Genomic DNA, 16,499 nt, shown 5'->3' with positions numbered 1-16,499 from the left:
GTATGCCTTTTTTGTACTACACTCTGCAAAAACAACCTTTTTTTGCCAAGATTTTCTTTGAGCGTGCAAAGATTGGAAGATAAAACTGTAGATTTTTAGGAGTAAGGAACACATTTTCTTAATTCCATCAGAAAAAATTCAAACAATGTGCTCCTTTAGCATTATAAACATTTCACGTGTACAGTACATTGTACACGTTGGCAATTTGCTTGTTTGTTTGCGTACTTCCAAGAAAAATGAGCATTCTTACAATCTTAGCCTACACAACCAATGGAGGCATTTGACACTAGTCATGTCATCAGCAGAGAATAATAAACCATAAAGCGCATATTTCCAATGTACGCAGAGTCATGAAATTGGGCACCGCTTATTAAGGCTTCGCTTATGAAAGTTCATTTTTGTTGATAAAAACATTGTTGTAGTGAGTCTACTATGTTTTAGGCCTGGTAAAATAAATAACATATTGCTCGTCCCCGAAAGCCTCGATTTTGGCGGTCGCACCAATTTTGTTTTTATTTGTTATTTAAATAAAATAAAAATAAAATAAAAAATAATTGAAATCAATTTACATATTGTTTTCAAACTTACCCTTCATTTTTATTGAGCAATTTCATCATCTTTCTAACATACATTGTAGGCCGACGAAAAATGCTATCACAAGGCATAATGAGTAACTTGTTACTTTGAAACGTTTTGCCCCACACATTTGCATGCCACAGTTCTTTGCACCAGGACGTGATCTGCTTTGGAGCAAAAGCAACAATACATGTAACTCTTTGGAAAGAATAACAATGTATCAAAATGGACACAGAATTACACACAGAATTTTAGGACATACAGAAACAGAACATATATTAATAAAACCATAAAACCATCTTCAATTACGATATGGCAGCCATCTGAGACATGGTGGCCATCTTGACAAAAATAACAAAAAAATTGGGAAAACAAATAACAAGGACCTACCTCACCACCTTTTTCAAAAAGTCCAGACGAGCAACATGTTATTTATTTTACTTTGCCTCTAACCAAAGTTAAACATCAATTGTTTACCACTATACCCTGACTTGTAAGTTGTACATTATATCATGGCACGAAATTAACTCTGGCCTGCAGGCCCTAAGCAAGTGATTTTAGCATCTGGCCAGTAAACTTGTGACCGTGTGAGTCTGGCAGTCTTGTGTTTTTGAAAGAAAAAAAACTCACTTTTTTTTTTCATTTAAACTGATACTTATACAAAATAGCTTTCATTTCCGTTGAGCTTTTGAAGTTTGAGATTAACTTTCTCGTAGTGTTTGTTCCCAAAGCAGCTCAAATGTGAAATTGTAGATAGTTTTGATTCCGGTCTTGTATCAGAGTCCTCCGGGCCCACTAAAAGGTTTGAGCTACAAGATGTGCAGTCTTGTTTGGTTTTTTCCCACAATTCAAGCCCAATACATTTATATTAGAAACTTTGTCTTTTCCTCCACAGAAAATTGATCTAAAGTCGATCATTGATGCAAATAAATCTGACCCAGTGACGCTGATGATACAGAGTCCTGAAAGACGGCTTATACCCAAATCATCGTGCGCAAATTGCACACCTCATTCTGAGAGTCAAGCGAAATACAAGAGTCGTGAGGCTTACACAAACCTCAATACCCTCATGCCCAGATTGCCTGAGATGAGGGTACTGATATCAGGTAGTGAGGCTGAACAAATAGCAACGTCCCTCCTGCAAGGAGCAACTCCACTGCGGCCCTCAACGACTGAAGTTGGTGTCTTGTATCAAGCATTTGTGAGCAAGAAGAACTCTCTGTTTTCAATGTATACAAAGAGTGTTGAACAAAAGGAAAGGATAAATAGTAAGCCGGTGGATGAGGTGGAACTGGAGGTCATAGCTCTTAAGGACACGCCTTTCCCAGCCTATTGCCATCATGTCCTTGCTACTGCCCATTCCATCTTTATTGTTCAGTTCAGCGGCCGAGCATTCATCAACAACAGACATGCGGTCCTGACGTCCATCCAGCAAAGACTAAACAAGATCCGTACCTACGCAACCAACAGAGTCCCAATATACCTTGTAATGACGTCCGAAGGCACCGCTCTGCCGGCCGAGCAACTCGCCGAGATCAGCCAAAGTTTAAACCTCCAGTTCTACCAAGGTTTCAAGAACCAACTTCAGTACAATGCTGCCACTGACTATCCGTTGTTCACGGCCACAGTAGAGGGAGAAGGAGACCTGAAGAATCTCCCGTCCCCGTTTGGAAACCTCGGCCGCCAGATCAGCAGAGAGGATAACAGCGATACAGGGCAGTCCCACGTGTTATACTCCAGGAATAACACCAGTCTTGATGTCTGCTACTACGCCAAGAGTACAGAACTTATCAACTCCCAAGGCTCCATGTACCACATAAGGGAGCTACGGGAGCATCTCTCAAAATCGGCATTCCAGCAAGATTTCATCGCCAAGAGTTATCCTCGGAGTTTCATGCTGCATCGGAAGAGACTGAAGGAGCAAGGAATGAACGGTCTTCACTACCAACCTAAAGCGTGGATCATGACAGTATGTGATGGCAACCTTGATCCTAATCACTTGCTGCGCTTCCTTCATGACAATGGAGATATTGTCTGCTCAGGTAAGGGGGTCTTAGCAAAATTAATCCAGGACTGATAAAAAAGTCTCTGATTTTTGTTGGATTTTTGTCGGACTGAATATCTACACGTACAGCCCTTTTCACACTGCACTGTTCCCCAGGGTTGCCCCCAGGTAATATTGACTGGCCTTTTTACACTGCGATTGCTATACCCCTGGTCTGCCCCTGGTCTTCCCTGAAACGTGCAAACAGAACCTTGTGGGAATGTAGAAAAAAACAAACTTGCGGTTTTGAAGCAGTCTGGAAGGTTTTGAAAACTAAGATGAGAAAATAAAATTAGCTGTTGCAAACAACTTACCAACCAAATGGACCGATGGTATAAATGCAAAAAAAAACGCTTATTAAAAACGCTTAGTTAATGGCCTGAAGTTTCGACCCTAGCAGAGTCTTAGTTACCTGTTCATGTTTGTTGTGTTGTCATCGAGAAAGACTCTGCTAGGGTCGAAACAATAGGCCATTAACTATTTTTTTGCATTAAAACTAAGATGTGTCCTTTTTTATTTATTAACAAACAAAAATGTATGCAAGTCGCTAGACACACAAGGCCTGAAGGCAACTTCAACGTGGGCTACAATTATTCTTTTTCCAGAGGCCGTTCCCACCTACTCCTAGGGCTGAAACAGGATTACCCCTTTCACAGTCCATATGAACGTGCATGTAGGCTTGGGTATCATCAATTCGAAGCCTGGCCGGTAGAGCAGAAAGCACTACCTCCCCAATTTTACGTAGCAATTGTCACGACCGGGATTCGAACCCATACTCTGCTGATCAAACACCAGACCTTGAATCGGGTGCTCTTAACCGCTTGGCCATGACAGGCACGTTTTGTTTTACACATGAGCATGTAGTGGTGAGACATGTAGAAACCCCTTGCAGTTGAGACCCCATAGAGACAAGACTGTTTACAACGTCTTTTTCAGATCTCATACTTCTTTACTTGTGCAGGGAACGATTTCGTCCGGCTGTTTTGTATAACAAAACAAATTACACTGAACTTATTCTATGCAAACTGAATGCTAGTATTTAGTAGAAACTGATACACTCTGCTATACAAGGGAAATGGTGTGCTGACGTGTATCAGATCAGCTCTTTGATTGAAAGGGTTTGTTTGATAACCCCCCACCCCCCCTTCTCTCAACAGATTATCTGGAGTACAGCATTTCCAACAGCGATATGATTTTGCTGGATCGTGACTATCTGATAACTTTGACCAAACGTCTGACAACGATTCCCACCCGCTCTGAGCAGCAGGATCCCCATCTGAATGATGCCATTAAGCATTGGGACGACCTTACACAGAAGGCAACAGCTTCCTCGATGTTCCTGAAGTACCTCTTCCGCAACCACCTGGAGAATCCAAACATACTCACCACGCTCCTCCAGATGAATCTCATCCATCGCCTGGAGCCATCGCCTTCCAATAATTCCCCATCAGAAACCTCCTACGTAGTACCGTTCTTCCTGCCCGCTGACAAGAAGACGCCCGGCACGCAGGCGTACAACCACCACGACCCCAGGCTGTATAACCTCTGCGTGGACTTCCAAGGCAGCATCCCTGATGGGTTCTTCTTGACTGGGTTGGTGGAGTTGATCAAGACAGCTATGAAGACCAACGGGTCGTGGAGCATCGACAGTGCCACATCGGCTCATCTGAGCTTGGGCGTCGACTGTGAGTTGGATATTCATTGCGATGAGGTTCAGAGTGTCATCAATATCTCAGCTAGGTAGGTGACTTTCCAGCTAGACAAGTTGTATTGTGTTGTATTTTATTTTATTTCAAAACTGGAACAAACCCCCAAAATCCTGGGGAGGGTGACAACAGTAGGGCCACTGATTTTCCGCGGTTGCGGAAAACGGCCGGAATTCGCGGAATTCGCCCTTTGAAACGGAAAACGGTATTTCAATTTTAGGAAACATTTTTTTTTTTCTAATTTTTTTTTCATGTTCTTCAGGCCAAAACTATTGCAATTGCATTCTCTATTAAGGATCTTTTTGTCAAACATTAGAAATCAGACCATTAAAAAGTACGAGATCGTAATCGTGGGTCATTCTATTCCAATTTTCACCCAGTACACACGTTGTTTACATGCGGAGGGCTTATTCACGGCATGTTTTTTACATTTTTGTTTCACCCAAATTGCATTTTCTCCCTCCCTTTTACCAACAATAATACACAAACTAGCTTACCCATGATCCATAAGAACACATTCAATGTTTTTTCATCTCGGAAAGGTCTAAAATAAAACTGTAAACTGTCAACATTCTGTCGCCAAAGCGAAAACAAAATGGCTGACATTTTGTTTGTGCAGGGAGAACGGTCACGTCCATAGACTTGGTCCCAAGTCTGTGATCATGTTCAAACAGCGCCCTCTTGTGGATACATGTACACTTCCGTCATTAGCCCACAATGCATGCAATGTGGCTGATGCAGAGAAACAACTGCAATTTTTAGACTTGGAATCAAGTCTATCACGTCATGTGCGTTGATACTGCAGCAGCCACAGTGCAACGGCTGTTTACATGTTTCTGTTGCATCGATCAGCAAACACAATTTAATAAAAATAAAAAAATCTTTTTTTAGTGTTTTTTAGAAAAATGTCAGTTCAAATTAACATTAAAGAAGTCAGCTGTGCAACTTATCAAAAATTTATGTTTATAACTGTCTCCTTGGGTATTAAACAACCTTTTATCTAATCGAAAAACATGAAACAGAATTTGTTGTGCCTGAAACGGAATTCATGTTTTTGTCAAACGGAATTTGCACTTTTCTGAAACGGAAAACAGCATAATGATAAATAACAAATAATTGTGAAATAATAGTGGCCACTTAAAGCCCCTATAACGCTCATGGCGCTTTATAACGTTCAGTATTTCCTGCAAGGTATACGTGGAGAGCATAGTTTTAATCGCCGCGTTACCTGCTGCTAAAATATAGCATTCTAGCTACCGGGCAATCTGGGTGGTCTAGTTTTGGTGAGACACTTCTCTAGAATTGCACAGGGTTGTGGGTTCGAATCCCACTCGAGTAATATGCCTAGGTGACTTTTTTTCACAGAACTCGTGGAAAGTACAGAGTATTATAGCGCTAACACAGAAATCTGTGTAAGGGTAAAACCAAATTCATTTACCTCAGACAGTTTGGGTGTGTACAAACCTTTGTTTATGACCAGTAAAAAGTGTTGAAACATGGGCGTGACATGCGAGCTTGCACCTGTGCTTATTAGACAGTTTCTTCATTCCTATTGGTCAAGAGCAACGGCTGGGACAGGTGTGCCATATCACGCAATACGCCTGACGCGCACAGCATTCCCTTATAAGGAGATGTTTACCCGAGGGCGGCGGAGGGCCTTACCATTTCATAGCTGGAGGGGTGTTGTGTTGAAAGAAATCATTGAACAATTGAAATGTTTGCATTTATTTTACTTTTTGACCAAAAGTGTTGATGTTTTTCGACCGAATAGGTATTTATAAATTGGAATCAATGTGTGGTGAAGAGGTTTTGAACTAGCGGTTCAAACCTGCAGAGGCCTGGTTCTTGATAATTTTCCGTTTGTCTCGGTAAAATTATCAAGAAGCAGGCCTCGTTGTGTTTAAACCACTAGTTGAAAACCTCTTCACCATGCATTGATTCCCTTATTAACAATGAGTATACTCATTACAATGTCTTTGTGCACTCACTATGCAGATGTAGCGCATCTTACCAGCATCGGAATCTGCCGCACCTGCTGACTAAGATCTTTGATCCGCTACAAGCCGTTCAATCGGATCTCCGTATCACCATTGGTCCCCCCTGCCCTCTCTACCAGGAGCAGTGCAAGACCAGGATGCAGGTACCGTGGAAAGCTCATGTCATAGATTTGGCTGGAGGGCGGGCGGGAACTCTGCTGAGGTGTGGAGACCTACGGGTCAATGAGTATCCGTCGGTTAATCGTTGGCTTTATAGAGCGGCAGATAGGGTAAGCGGTTCATTCTTAATTAACTAATTCTGCTGTTACTTCATGTTATCTTTTTCAGTGTATCCTCATTTATAGAGTGGCAGGATAAGGTCCACTATGTGGGAGTCATTCTAAACAATTCTGCTGTTATTTGTTGTCTATTTCTGTGTATTGCTGTTACTTTTGTTGGCTATTTTTGGTATACAAGTATGTTAACTCATTTATAGAGCGGCAGATAGGGTAAGCGGCATTCTTAAAAAACAATGCTGCTGTTTTGGGTTTTTTTTTCTGTGTATACATTGTTGTTTTCTTCATTTATAAAGTGGCAGGGTTGGGGGTGATTCTTAAAGGTACTGAACACCTTTGGTAATTGTCAAAGACCAGTGTTCTCACTTAGTGTATCCCATTAGTAACAAATCTCTTTTGTACTCAATTGGTCATTGAAGTTGCAAGAGAATAATGAAAGAGAAAAAACCTAGTAGCACATTTTTGTGTGCTTTCAAATTCCTAATAAAAGGGTTCAGGTTTGAAGTCTTTTATTATTTTAGTGAGAAAGTACCTTTTTCTCAAAAACTATGTTAGTTCGTAGGGAGCCATTTTTCTAAATGTTTTATACTATCATGCAACAGCTCTCCATAAGCCTTTTTGAGGTATGGCGGACGTGATGCGCGCGCGTCACACGCCGCGACTGATGCCACGCTCACCATGTTGGTGGTCATTAGGTTTACGTGTTAACGCCGCATCGCCCAAAAATGCGCACTTCACTGAATAACGTACGTTCTATTTTTATGGTCGATACGTACAAATGTACCACAACTTTACAGTGTTGTAGCATTGTGTCCGCCATACCTCAAAAAGGCTTATGGTTCAATACCAAGTAAGTTTTTATGCTAGCAAATATTTTGGGTAATTACCAACACAGTGGCAGATTCTTAACAGCATCAGAATTGGTTCTTCAAATTAAGAACCAATTCTTCTTCATTGTTGTCTATTTTTGGTATATAATGTTTCCTCACCTATAGAGTGGCAGATAAGTTAGGCGGTCTTTCTTAAGGACCAATTCTGCTGTTATTTATTGTCTATTTCAGTGTAATATTTTTTTCCTCATTTGTAATGAGTTTTTAATGTCAGTCTGTGCAAATGCAATCATGTTTATTTCTCATTTGCTTAACAATTTACTAATTAGTAAATTGTTGTTTAAATGCAGGCTTATTATTTTTAATCATCATTAGTATTTTCTCATAACATTTGCATTATTTGCCTTAATTATTTTTGTACTCATGTATACTTGTAATCCCCCCTTTCTCCCCCCCCCCCCACCCCACCCCCAGTTCTGTTGGACTGAAGACTACACTCGCTAAAAACTAACTATGCTGCATGACTGTTGTTTTTACGTTCACCCCTTTTACGATTTATTTTGTACTTGTAGGTTTTTTGACAGTGGCGTTTTCTTGAAAAAAATTAAGTTTCAAATGTGATTTTCTTTAAATAATCATGCATCTTTAACTGTTAGGCTTAATCATTGCTTCGTAAAAATGGTGACGATTCCTTCGTTTTTGTGTCAGTTTAGGCCTTACTGAATAGGAAATAGCATTTAATAAAAAGCCTATGGTGGGAGGAAGTAATGAAGGTTTTCAAAGCACAAAAAAGCTCCACATACCTTTAAGGAAAAATACTGTGCGCTTTGATACGAGTGTGATGAAGCGCTGTATAAGGGACCGAGTATTATTATTATTTTTATTTAGCAAACATTTAAGAGCCTATACCTTTGTTTTTTTAACCATTCGATTGTTTTAATATTAGTGTACAGATCAAAATAACCTGTTCAAATTTCATTTAGAAATATTTCAAAATGAGTTTTTGAGATATCTGTAGCGGTTAGGTATGTCCGCGCAGGGAAACAAATACACAGGGAATTGCTATAAATATTTGTTAATTCCGATCTCTGGGTTCCGATTTCTGGGTTCTGGGTGGATTGAAAAAAAAAAGTTAAGACTAGTTTTATCTTGAGTTGGGACAAGTTGTTTGCCTAACTTAGGACTAACCTTTAATATATTCTAAGACTGGTCCTAAGTTAAGACTAGTCATAAGTTATTTGTGAAATTGACCACAGGAATAGTGCACACAATGGTGTGTGGGTAAAAAAAAACATATAATAACTTGGTGTAATTGTGTTCCTTTATTGTAGATGCCAACGTCTATGTGGAATGCTGATAAAGTGCCAGTTAGCAAACGGACCCACATCTTCCAGCTGCCCCCAGGGATGGTCCACTGGATATGTGACAAACTCAACCCTCCTCCGGTGAGGAGAAACTGGCAGGGTTTGGCAGGTGAGGAACAGTCAAAATTTGCAGCATTTTTTATCCATGCAAAGTGTATTTAGTTTTTTTGTAAAGTTTTTTTAAAACACGTTCCTGTTCTTGAGACCTTGCAACAAGTTGTATCCTCAGACAGTTTTGCTATTCCTGTTGGTGGAGAGCGAATCACGTGGGTGTGTATAAACCTTTGTGTATGACCAGTAAAAAGTGTTAAAAACATGGGCGTGACACGCGAGCTTGCACCTGTGCTTATAAGGCAGTTTCTTCATTCCTTTTGGTCGAGAGCAACGGCCAAGACAGTTCGCCGTTCGTACCACGAACTGATCTAACTCGTTCACTGTTTTAAAAAGCGTGTTCAGAGAAAATCACGATTGAAGTTGCACTACTTTTGAAACTGCTCTTTCGGAGTCTGCTTATCAACTTTATTGTATTATTTTATGACGAAAACAAAGCTGAATACTTTATTCATACAGAACTATCAATGTGTTTTCATCCCTCAAACTATTTTAATTAGTAATTAATTCCTCAACAGATAGGTCACTTTGTCACGCGCGCCATAATCGCGCGCGCTGTAGCGCATAGTTTAACCATTGGTAAAGCGACGTATCTAGATAGGTCACTTTGTGAAAAGACAAAATGGCAAATTTAGCGATGGGTTGTTCTTACTAATTAGTGTAATTACCAGTGTGTCGTTTAGTTTGTCAATAATTTGTTCTTTAAAAAAATTGCAAAAAACGTGTGATTTGAGTCAGTAAGGTCTGTTCGTGGTACGACCGACAAGTTCTGCCACACCACGCGATACGCACAACATGCAAAGCATTCCCCTATAAGGAGTTGTTTACCCAAGGGCGGGGGAGGGCCTTTCCATTTCATAGCTGGAGGGGTGTTGTGTTGAAAAAAATCATTGAACAACAATTATAATTTTTGCATTTTTTTACATTTTTGACCAAAAGCAAAAGTGTTGATGTTTTTTGACCGAAAAGTTAATTATGAATGGGAATCAAAGTGTGTTGAATCAGTTTTCAACTAGTTGTTCAAACCCTCGGAGGCATGGTTCTTGATAATTTTCCGTTCGTCTTCCGTTAGTCTCGGTAAAATTATCAAGAACCAGGCCTCGTTGGGCTTAAACCGCTGGTTGAAAACCTCTTTACATTGATTCCCTTATTTAAAGATACTGGACACTATTGGTAATTGTCTAAGACCAGTCTTCTCACTTGGTGTATCTTAACATATGCACAAAATAATAAACCTGTGAAAATTTGTGGTCAGTTGCTCTTGGTCGTTGAAGTTGCGAGATAATAATGAATGAAAAAACACCCTTGTCACACGAAGTTGTGTGCTTTCAGATGCTTGATTGCAAGACCTCAAATTCTAAATCTGAGGTTTTGAAATCAAATTCGTGGAAAATTACTCCTTTCTGGAAAACTACATTACTTGAGAGGGAGCCGTTTCTCACAATGTTTTATACTACCAACCTCTCCCCATTACTTGTTTCAAAGTAAGTTTATATGCCAATAATTGTTTTGAGTAATTAGCAATAGTGTTTGCTGCCTTTAATGTTTTATTTATACTCATTCGCCTACTTGTAAAGGCTTGGAGAATGTATTATAATTTTTAAAAAATCATTTCTAATATTTTCATCTTTTCTATGTATCTCTTGTTGTTATTTAAACATAATTCAGCCTTTGGCTGCTGTGTTTAAAAATACAACAATAATAGTAATACAAAATTAGATTTTGGAATCTGCCCTTCCACAATATCTCTGCACGCTCATGTAATGTCCGAAGCTGTTTTGTCGTTTGTAAATAAGTGAAAGATAAATTGTTAAAGAGTGGAAGTCTTTGTTTAGGAAGTGCAAGGCAAGAGAAATTATGAGAGAGGTTTCGCATGTTCATGGATACAGATACAGATACCGATCTGACGACACTTTGTGTGTTCACTTGAGGCGTATCCGCAACTATCATATTTTGAACACATGTTAGAAATGGATATGGGAGCTCATACACGTTGTAGAAAAATGGATACCGTTTTGCAGACTTTTACTTGTCTTTTTGTCCCAGATCAAAAACATTTCCCACGGAATTGCTTTAACTGGTATCATGCTTGATAGTTGTTTGTCATTTGCAAACAAAACGATGAGAATAGTACAGTGTACAAAACACCGGGTCTCTATCGGTCACTCATGATGCCTTGAAAAGTTGCAGCGCAAGGCTCTTCATATTATCTTGTCCTACGATTACTGTGAAACTAAGTCTTTTGCTGAGATTTATTCCCAGCTTGGCCTCCCTGCCATGGATGTTAGACTTGAGCAGCTCTTTGTTAATTTTGGTAAATCCCTCCTCACTTCTGACAGATATAAACAATGGCTTCCCCCACCTAGAAACAAAAACCTGAGAAATTCCAATAAACTTTGTACAATTAAATGTAGGACTAACCGTTTCAAAAACAGTTGCATCCCCTCCCTAGTTGAGCTGCTCAATCACCAATAATTGTTCTGGCCTGTAGATAACTTGTTTTCATTGTGTAAATATTTGTAATGTATATACTTACAGTTTTTAAATTTTATATTCACATCTACTCTATTTTTATAATCTCGTATTGTATATTTGCTGGTTTTTGATGTTTGAATGTATTTTTATATTGTAAACCTAAACACAATTCAGCCTTATGGCTGCTACGTTTGATTTTTAATAAACCAATAATAATAATGATGAATGCGAGCGCACTCAAGTGAAACATACCTTTAGTTTGCGAAACGAAATTCAACGCGGGGATGACGTGCACGGTAACGGTTATCATATCTGTATCCACACGCTTGCGAACCTCTCTAATATCAGATGCAAGCCAAATTTCTTTTCAAAAACAGGACCGCAACATCAAAACCCAAAACCTCCCCTCCTTATTTTGCTGTGCAGGTGTGCTTGGCTATACCTACTCTGAGGTGACGGTATTCGCAAACCGACGGCAGAGTGACTACGATCCCTGTAACGCCCTCCTGCTGGATTGGGGGCGCTTTGCCAACTCAACCCTGGAATCGTTGATCAACCATCTAACATGTCACACAATGGGACGAATGGACATATCAACCATGCTATATGAGAAATGGGAGATAGTTGAATGAGTTATAACAGGTATCAGCATTTGGGTTGTTGCAGAGGAGGGGGGGGGGTGATAGGGGTTTAGTCTAATTTTTATATTAAATTCACCATTCGACCAACTTGTCAAATCGGTTGATCCTGTTTTAAGTAAAAACAACAGAAAGTTATTCAGGGAATTTGTAGATACTCATTTTCCTTTGAGGGTTTATGTCAGAAACATTTCACTAGACTTGATGCTCCGGACGTCATTGGAGTGGGGCGCCCTTGGCTTGAGGTCAATGAAGGTCACCCATTTGCCCATTTTTGGGGTCGATGTGGTCCCAGTGGTTAAACTGCAATCACAGGGTCGTACCAAGCTTACAGCTGATTTCACACTGACTAGAATAATTGTTGTCGTTCTTCTGTATTAACCATTCAATCTCATCAACAATGGTTCTTGGGAGTATACAACCTGGGCAACAGTTTATATCGCTCCAAAGGCTTTTTCATTCACAATATCAACCTCTACCCTCGCAGGAACCATTTATAGCCCTGGGTGAAGAGAAGCAATTAAAGTAAAATGTCTTGCTCAAGGACACAAGTGTCACGACTGGGATCCGAACCCACACTCCGGTAAAAACGCACCAGAACTTGAATTCGATGCTCTTAACCACTCGGCCATGACACTCTACAAGTATTGTCGTCTAGTTACTGAGTCACAACATCTTGGTTTGTGCTATTCATAGTCTTAGACAGTAAACCAATGTTTGTTATGAGAGAGATTGGATGTTACCAGCTTAGGTTTTGTATCTCCCTTTACGGAAGTTTGCCGAGTTTTCTTGTAAGAAAGATCGTCTAAACAAACGAAAACTTATAAACCCGTGCACTGCCCGGGCCTAGTTGCGTGTCTCCATTGGTGTTTTACCTCCAATGGTGGCGTGATGACTTTGACACGTTGGGCAGACCGCGTAGAATTTCATCCTCGAAAGGGCAAGGCCATTTTCCTTTTGCAAAGTTTTGGAAAATCTTAAAGTCAATGGGAAACCTTTGAAGGGGCACCTGGCCTGCGTGTAATTTCAGACTTAGTTTGGTGCACCACTGGACTTGGTTTTCACATTTATTATGATTGTGAAGTCTCAAGGTATTATATGAAGTATAAGTTTGTGTCTTAAAAACTGATATTAGTAACTTGGGTGTATAACTACATACAGATGAATTGCCTTATAAAGGCATACCTGCCTGTAAATATCCACTAGATTGAATTTTTCACAAAAATATGTTTTATTCGGTTGCTGAAAATCGTTGAAGTTTTGATTGATTAATGTGCTACATGTAATTATTACCTACCTACTTTATTGATATCAATGTTTTATGAAAAGAATTTAAGAAATCTACGTTTTAATTTGCCTGTATATTAATTTACTGTATCGTAATATTGTAGATATCTGCTGTTTGTTGTGAGAAACAAGAAGGTCAATACTTACCCTCATAAGCCAATTATGAGTAAACCACTCACTTAAGAATACGTTGTGGATCGATGGAGGTATCGGTCTTTGAGATTGACTGGTGGATATCCACTGATACTCACAAATCGGTGAATATTATAATAATAATATGGGAGGCTAATCATCCTTAGCGCAGCTAAGAACTAAATTGCGAAGGACGCAGCTAAATTGTGTTAGAGAAGCAGGCATGCAAGGGCGCCTTTGGCAGCCAGCCACATCAACCCATTATGACCAGGGAGCACAGCCAGAGATCGAAAGTGTTTGATTTTTCCTGAGGGAGGAAAACCAGATGGTCTGGAAAATCCTTGTGGCAAACGCAGCAGAGAACCAACGCACAACTCAACTCACATATGGCCCTAGCGGGTTATCGAACCAGGGTCACCTTGGTGAGAGGCGAGCGCTTTACGCACAAGCCATGTGCCATGCCACCGATATTTGAGTGGTGGATATCCACTTGTTATCTGGATCAGTACTGCAAGCAATCTCCCAATTTGGATGTACATGTATAGGTTGCAGGTGTGAAATCAGTGACTGGTGTACATGCACTGACATCCTATGAAATCAGTTGATACTTGAGTGGAGGACATCCACTGATTTGAGTGGTGGATATCGCCTGTTAAAAAATCGGTGGATATTTGAGAAGTTGATATCCACATGTAACAAAAGCAGTGGCTACTTTGTGTTTTGATGTTTGAAATGAACTGCTTGATTTAGGCAAACTTATTGTTTTTATGGTTGTTGTTTGATTTGTTTGTTGGCTTTGATTACATATTCTGTAAATTAATAGCTTTATGATTATTTTAAATAAGTCAGTTAAAGTTGGGATGTTTTGTTTGTTTGTTTGTTTGTTTGTTCGTTCGTTCGTTCGTTCGTTCGTTCGTTCGTTCGTTCGTTCGTTCGTTCGTTCGTTCGTTCGTTCGTTCGTTCGTTCGTTCGTTCGTTCGTTCGTTCGTTCGTTCGTTCGTTCGTTCGTTCGTTCGTTCGTTCGTTCGTTCGTTCGTTCGTTCGTTCGTTCGTTCGTTCGTTCGTTCGTTCGTTCGTTCGTTCGTTCGTTCGTTCGTTCGTTCGTTCGTTCGTTCGTTCGTTCGTTCGTTCGTTCGTTGTTTTGTTTTGTTTTGTTTTGTTTTGTTTTGTTTTGTTTTGTTTTGTTTTGTTTTGTTTTGTTTGTTTGTTTGTTTGTTTGTTCGTTCGTTCGTTCGTTCGTTCGTTGTTTTGTTTTGTTTTGTTTTGTTTTGTTTTGTTTTGTTTTGTTTTGTTTTTGTTTTTGTTTTGTTTTGTTTTGTTTTGTTTGTTTGTTTGTTCGTTCGTTCGTTCGTTCGTTCGTTCGTTCGTTCGTTCGTTCGTTCGTTCGTTCGTTCGTTCGTTCGTTCGTTCGTTCGTTCGTTCGTTCGTTCGTTCGTTCGTTCGTTCGTTCGTTCGTTCGTTCGTTCGTTCGTTCGTTCGTTCGTTCGTTCGTTCGTTCGTTCGTTCGTTCGTTCGTTCGTTCGTTCGTTCGTTCGTTCGTTCGTTCGTTCGTTCGTTCGTTCGTTCGTTCGTTCGTTTGGTTGTTTTGTTTTGTTTTGTTTGTTTGTTTGTTTGTTTGTTTGTTTGTTTGTTTGTTTGTTTGTTTGTTTGTTTTGCTTTTTGTTTGTTTTTGTTTTGGGTTGTTGTTGTGTTGTTGTTGTTTTTTTTGGGGGGGGGTTTGTTTTTTGGGGTGGTTTTTTTTCTGATTTTTTTTTTTTTGGGGGGGGGTAGGGGGTTCTTAATTTATTTCATTTTTGCAGTAAATGTTTTCTTCTTAAAGCTTCATACCAAGAGTGGCTTAAACCCTTTTAAACCCTTGTTCGGAGCAAAATTACTTACAAATTAATTTAAACTATTAAAATCTCCACGGAATCTGGAGCAGACTACTTCTTGTAATCGAAGACACTCTTCCAGACTCGGTATCATTTCTACACGAGTTTCTACAATTAATTAGTACTTCAGGAGAAATAAAAAGCTAATATGATAACTGATTTACAAGTTGTGTGTTATGATTATATATTTCTAGCAATGAAACAAGGATGCCTCATAAGTGAACCTAAGCACTGTAATGTATCTGGCAAGCCTGGGGAAAGCTGTAGACAAGGGTGATTGCTATGGGAATCAGTAGCACCAGGGTTAATACAGTAATTGTTAAGCGCAGTGCAGTTGGAGCGCGGTGCAGTTACGGAGACGGTACACACACCCTTGATCCCAGTATGTGTGTGTGAGTCAGTCGTTATTACCAGAGCTGCTACGCGCTACCTACGACTGTTGCATGTGTATAATCGCACTGTGACTGTTGCATGAACGGCAGACAAATAGGCAGCGCCTAACGACTTGTCATCAAGTCTAGGTTTATCCCTACTTTTCCATGATAAGTATTATGGAAGTGAAAGTGTCGTGGCTGAGCGGTTAAGACCCCAACTTCAAACTCTGGCATTTCTGATCAGCAGAGTGTTGGTTCGAATCCCCAGCCAAGACACTTGTGTTTTGAAGCAAGACACTTAACCATTGCTTCTTATGTCCTTTGGATGGGACGTAAAGCTGTTGGTCCCATGTGTTGTGTAATGCATGTCAAAGAACCCAGTCGCTTATCAAAAAGAGAAGGGGTTCGCCCAGGTGTTCCTGGCTGTGGCTTCTGTATGCCTTGTAAACCTTTATAAGGTGCTACATAATTGGGTCTCATAATCCATTATTGCAATAATCTATCTTTCTGAAGGTTGTATATACTCATTGCCTTGAGTACCTTGTTTGGTAGATATGTGCGCTATATAAGACTGACATTATTCTTAATTATTATTATTACTTTTATTATTATGGGTTCTTTTACCAAACCAATCCTAGTACACAGGACCAACAGCTTAAAGACACTGGACACTATTGGTAATTGTCAAAGACCAGTCTTCTCACTTGGTGTATCTCAACATATGCATAAAATAACAAACCTCTGAAAATTTGAACTCAATTGGTCATGGAAGTTGCGAGATAATAATGAAAGAAAAAAACACTCTTGTCGCACCATGGT

General features: G+C 39.8%; 1 protein-coding gene across 2 annotated transcripts in view; it reads left to right on the top strand.

The window, feature by feature from the left end:
• The window catches only part of LOC139954430 (uncharacterized), a 32,414-nt gene extending 18,047 nt beyond the window's left edge, over window positions 1–14,367 (top strand). For both annotated transcript variants that reach the window (XM_071954228.1, XM_071954229.1), the window contains exons 4-9: window positions 1,472–2,618; window positions 3,778–4,360; window positions 6,322–6,592; window positions 8,760–8,901; window positions 11,805–12,020; window positions 12,504–14,367. In XM_071954228.1, the coding sequence (XP_071810329.1) occupies window positions 1,472–2,618; window positions 3,778–4,360; window positions 6,322–6,592; window positions 8,760–8,901; window positions 11,805–12,010 (2,349 nt within the window). In that variant the 3' untranslated portion in view covers window positions 12,011–12,020; window positions 12,504–14,367. The remainder of the gene's footprint in view (window positions 1–1,471; window positions 2,619–3,777; window positions 4,361–6,321; window positions 6,593–8,759; window positions 8,902–11,804; window positions 12,021–12,503) is intronic.
• The last annotated feature ends 2,132 nt before the right edge of the window (window positions 14,368–16,499 follow it).

The sequence above is a fragment of the Asterias amurensis genome, chromosome 2, assembly GCF_032118995.1.
Source record: "Asterias amurensis chromosome 2, ASM3211899v1".
In the NCBI taxonomy this organism is placed as follows: Eukaryota; Metazoa; Echinodermata; class Asteroidea; order Forcipulatida; family Asteriidae; genus Asterias; species Asterias amurensis.
This window is presented reverse-complemented; position numbering and strand designations above follow the sequence as displayed.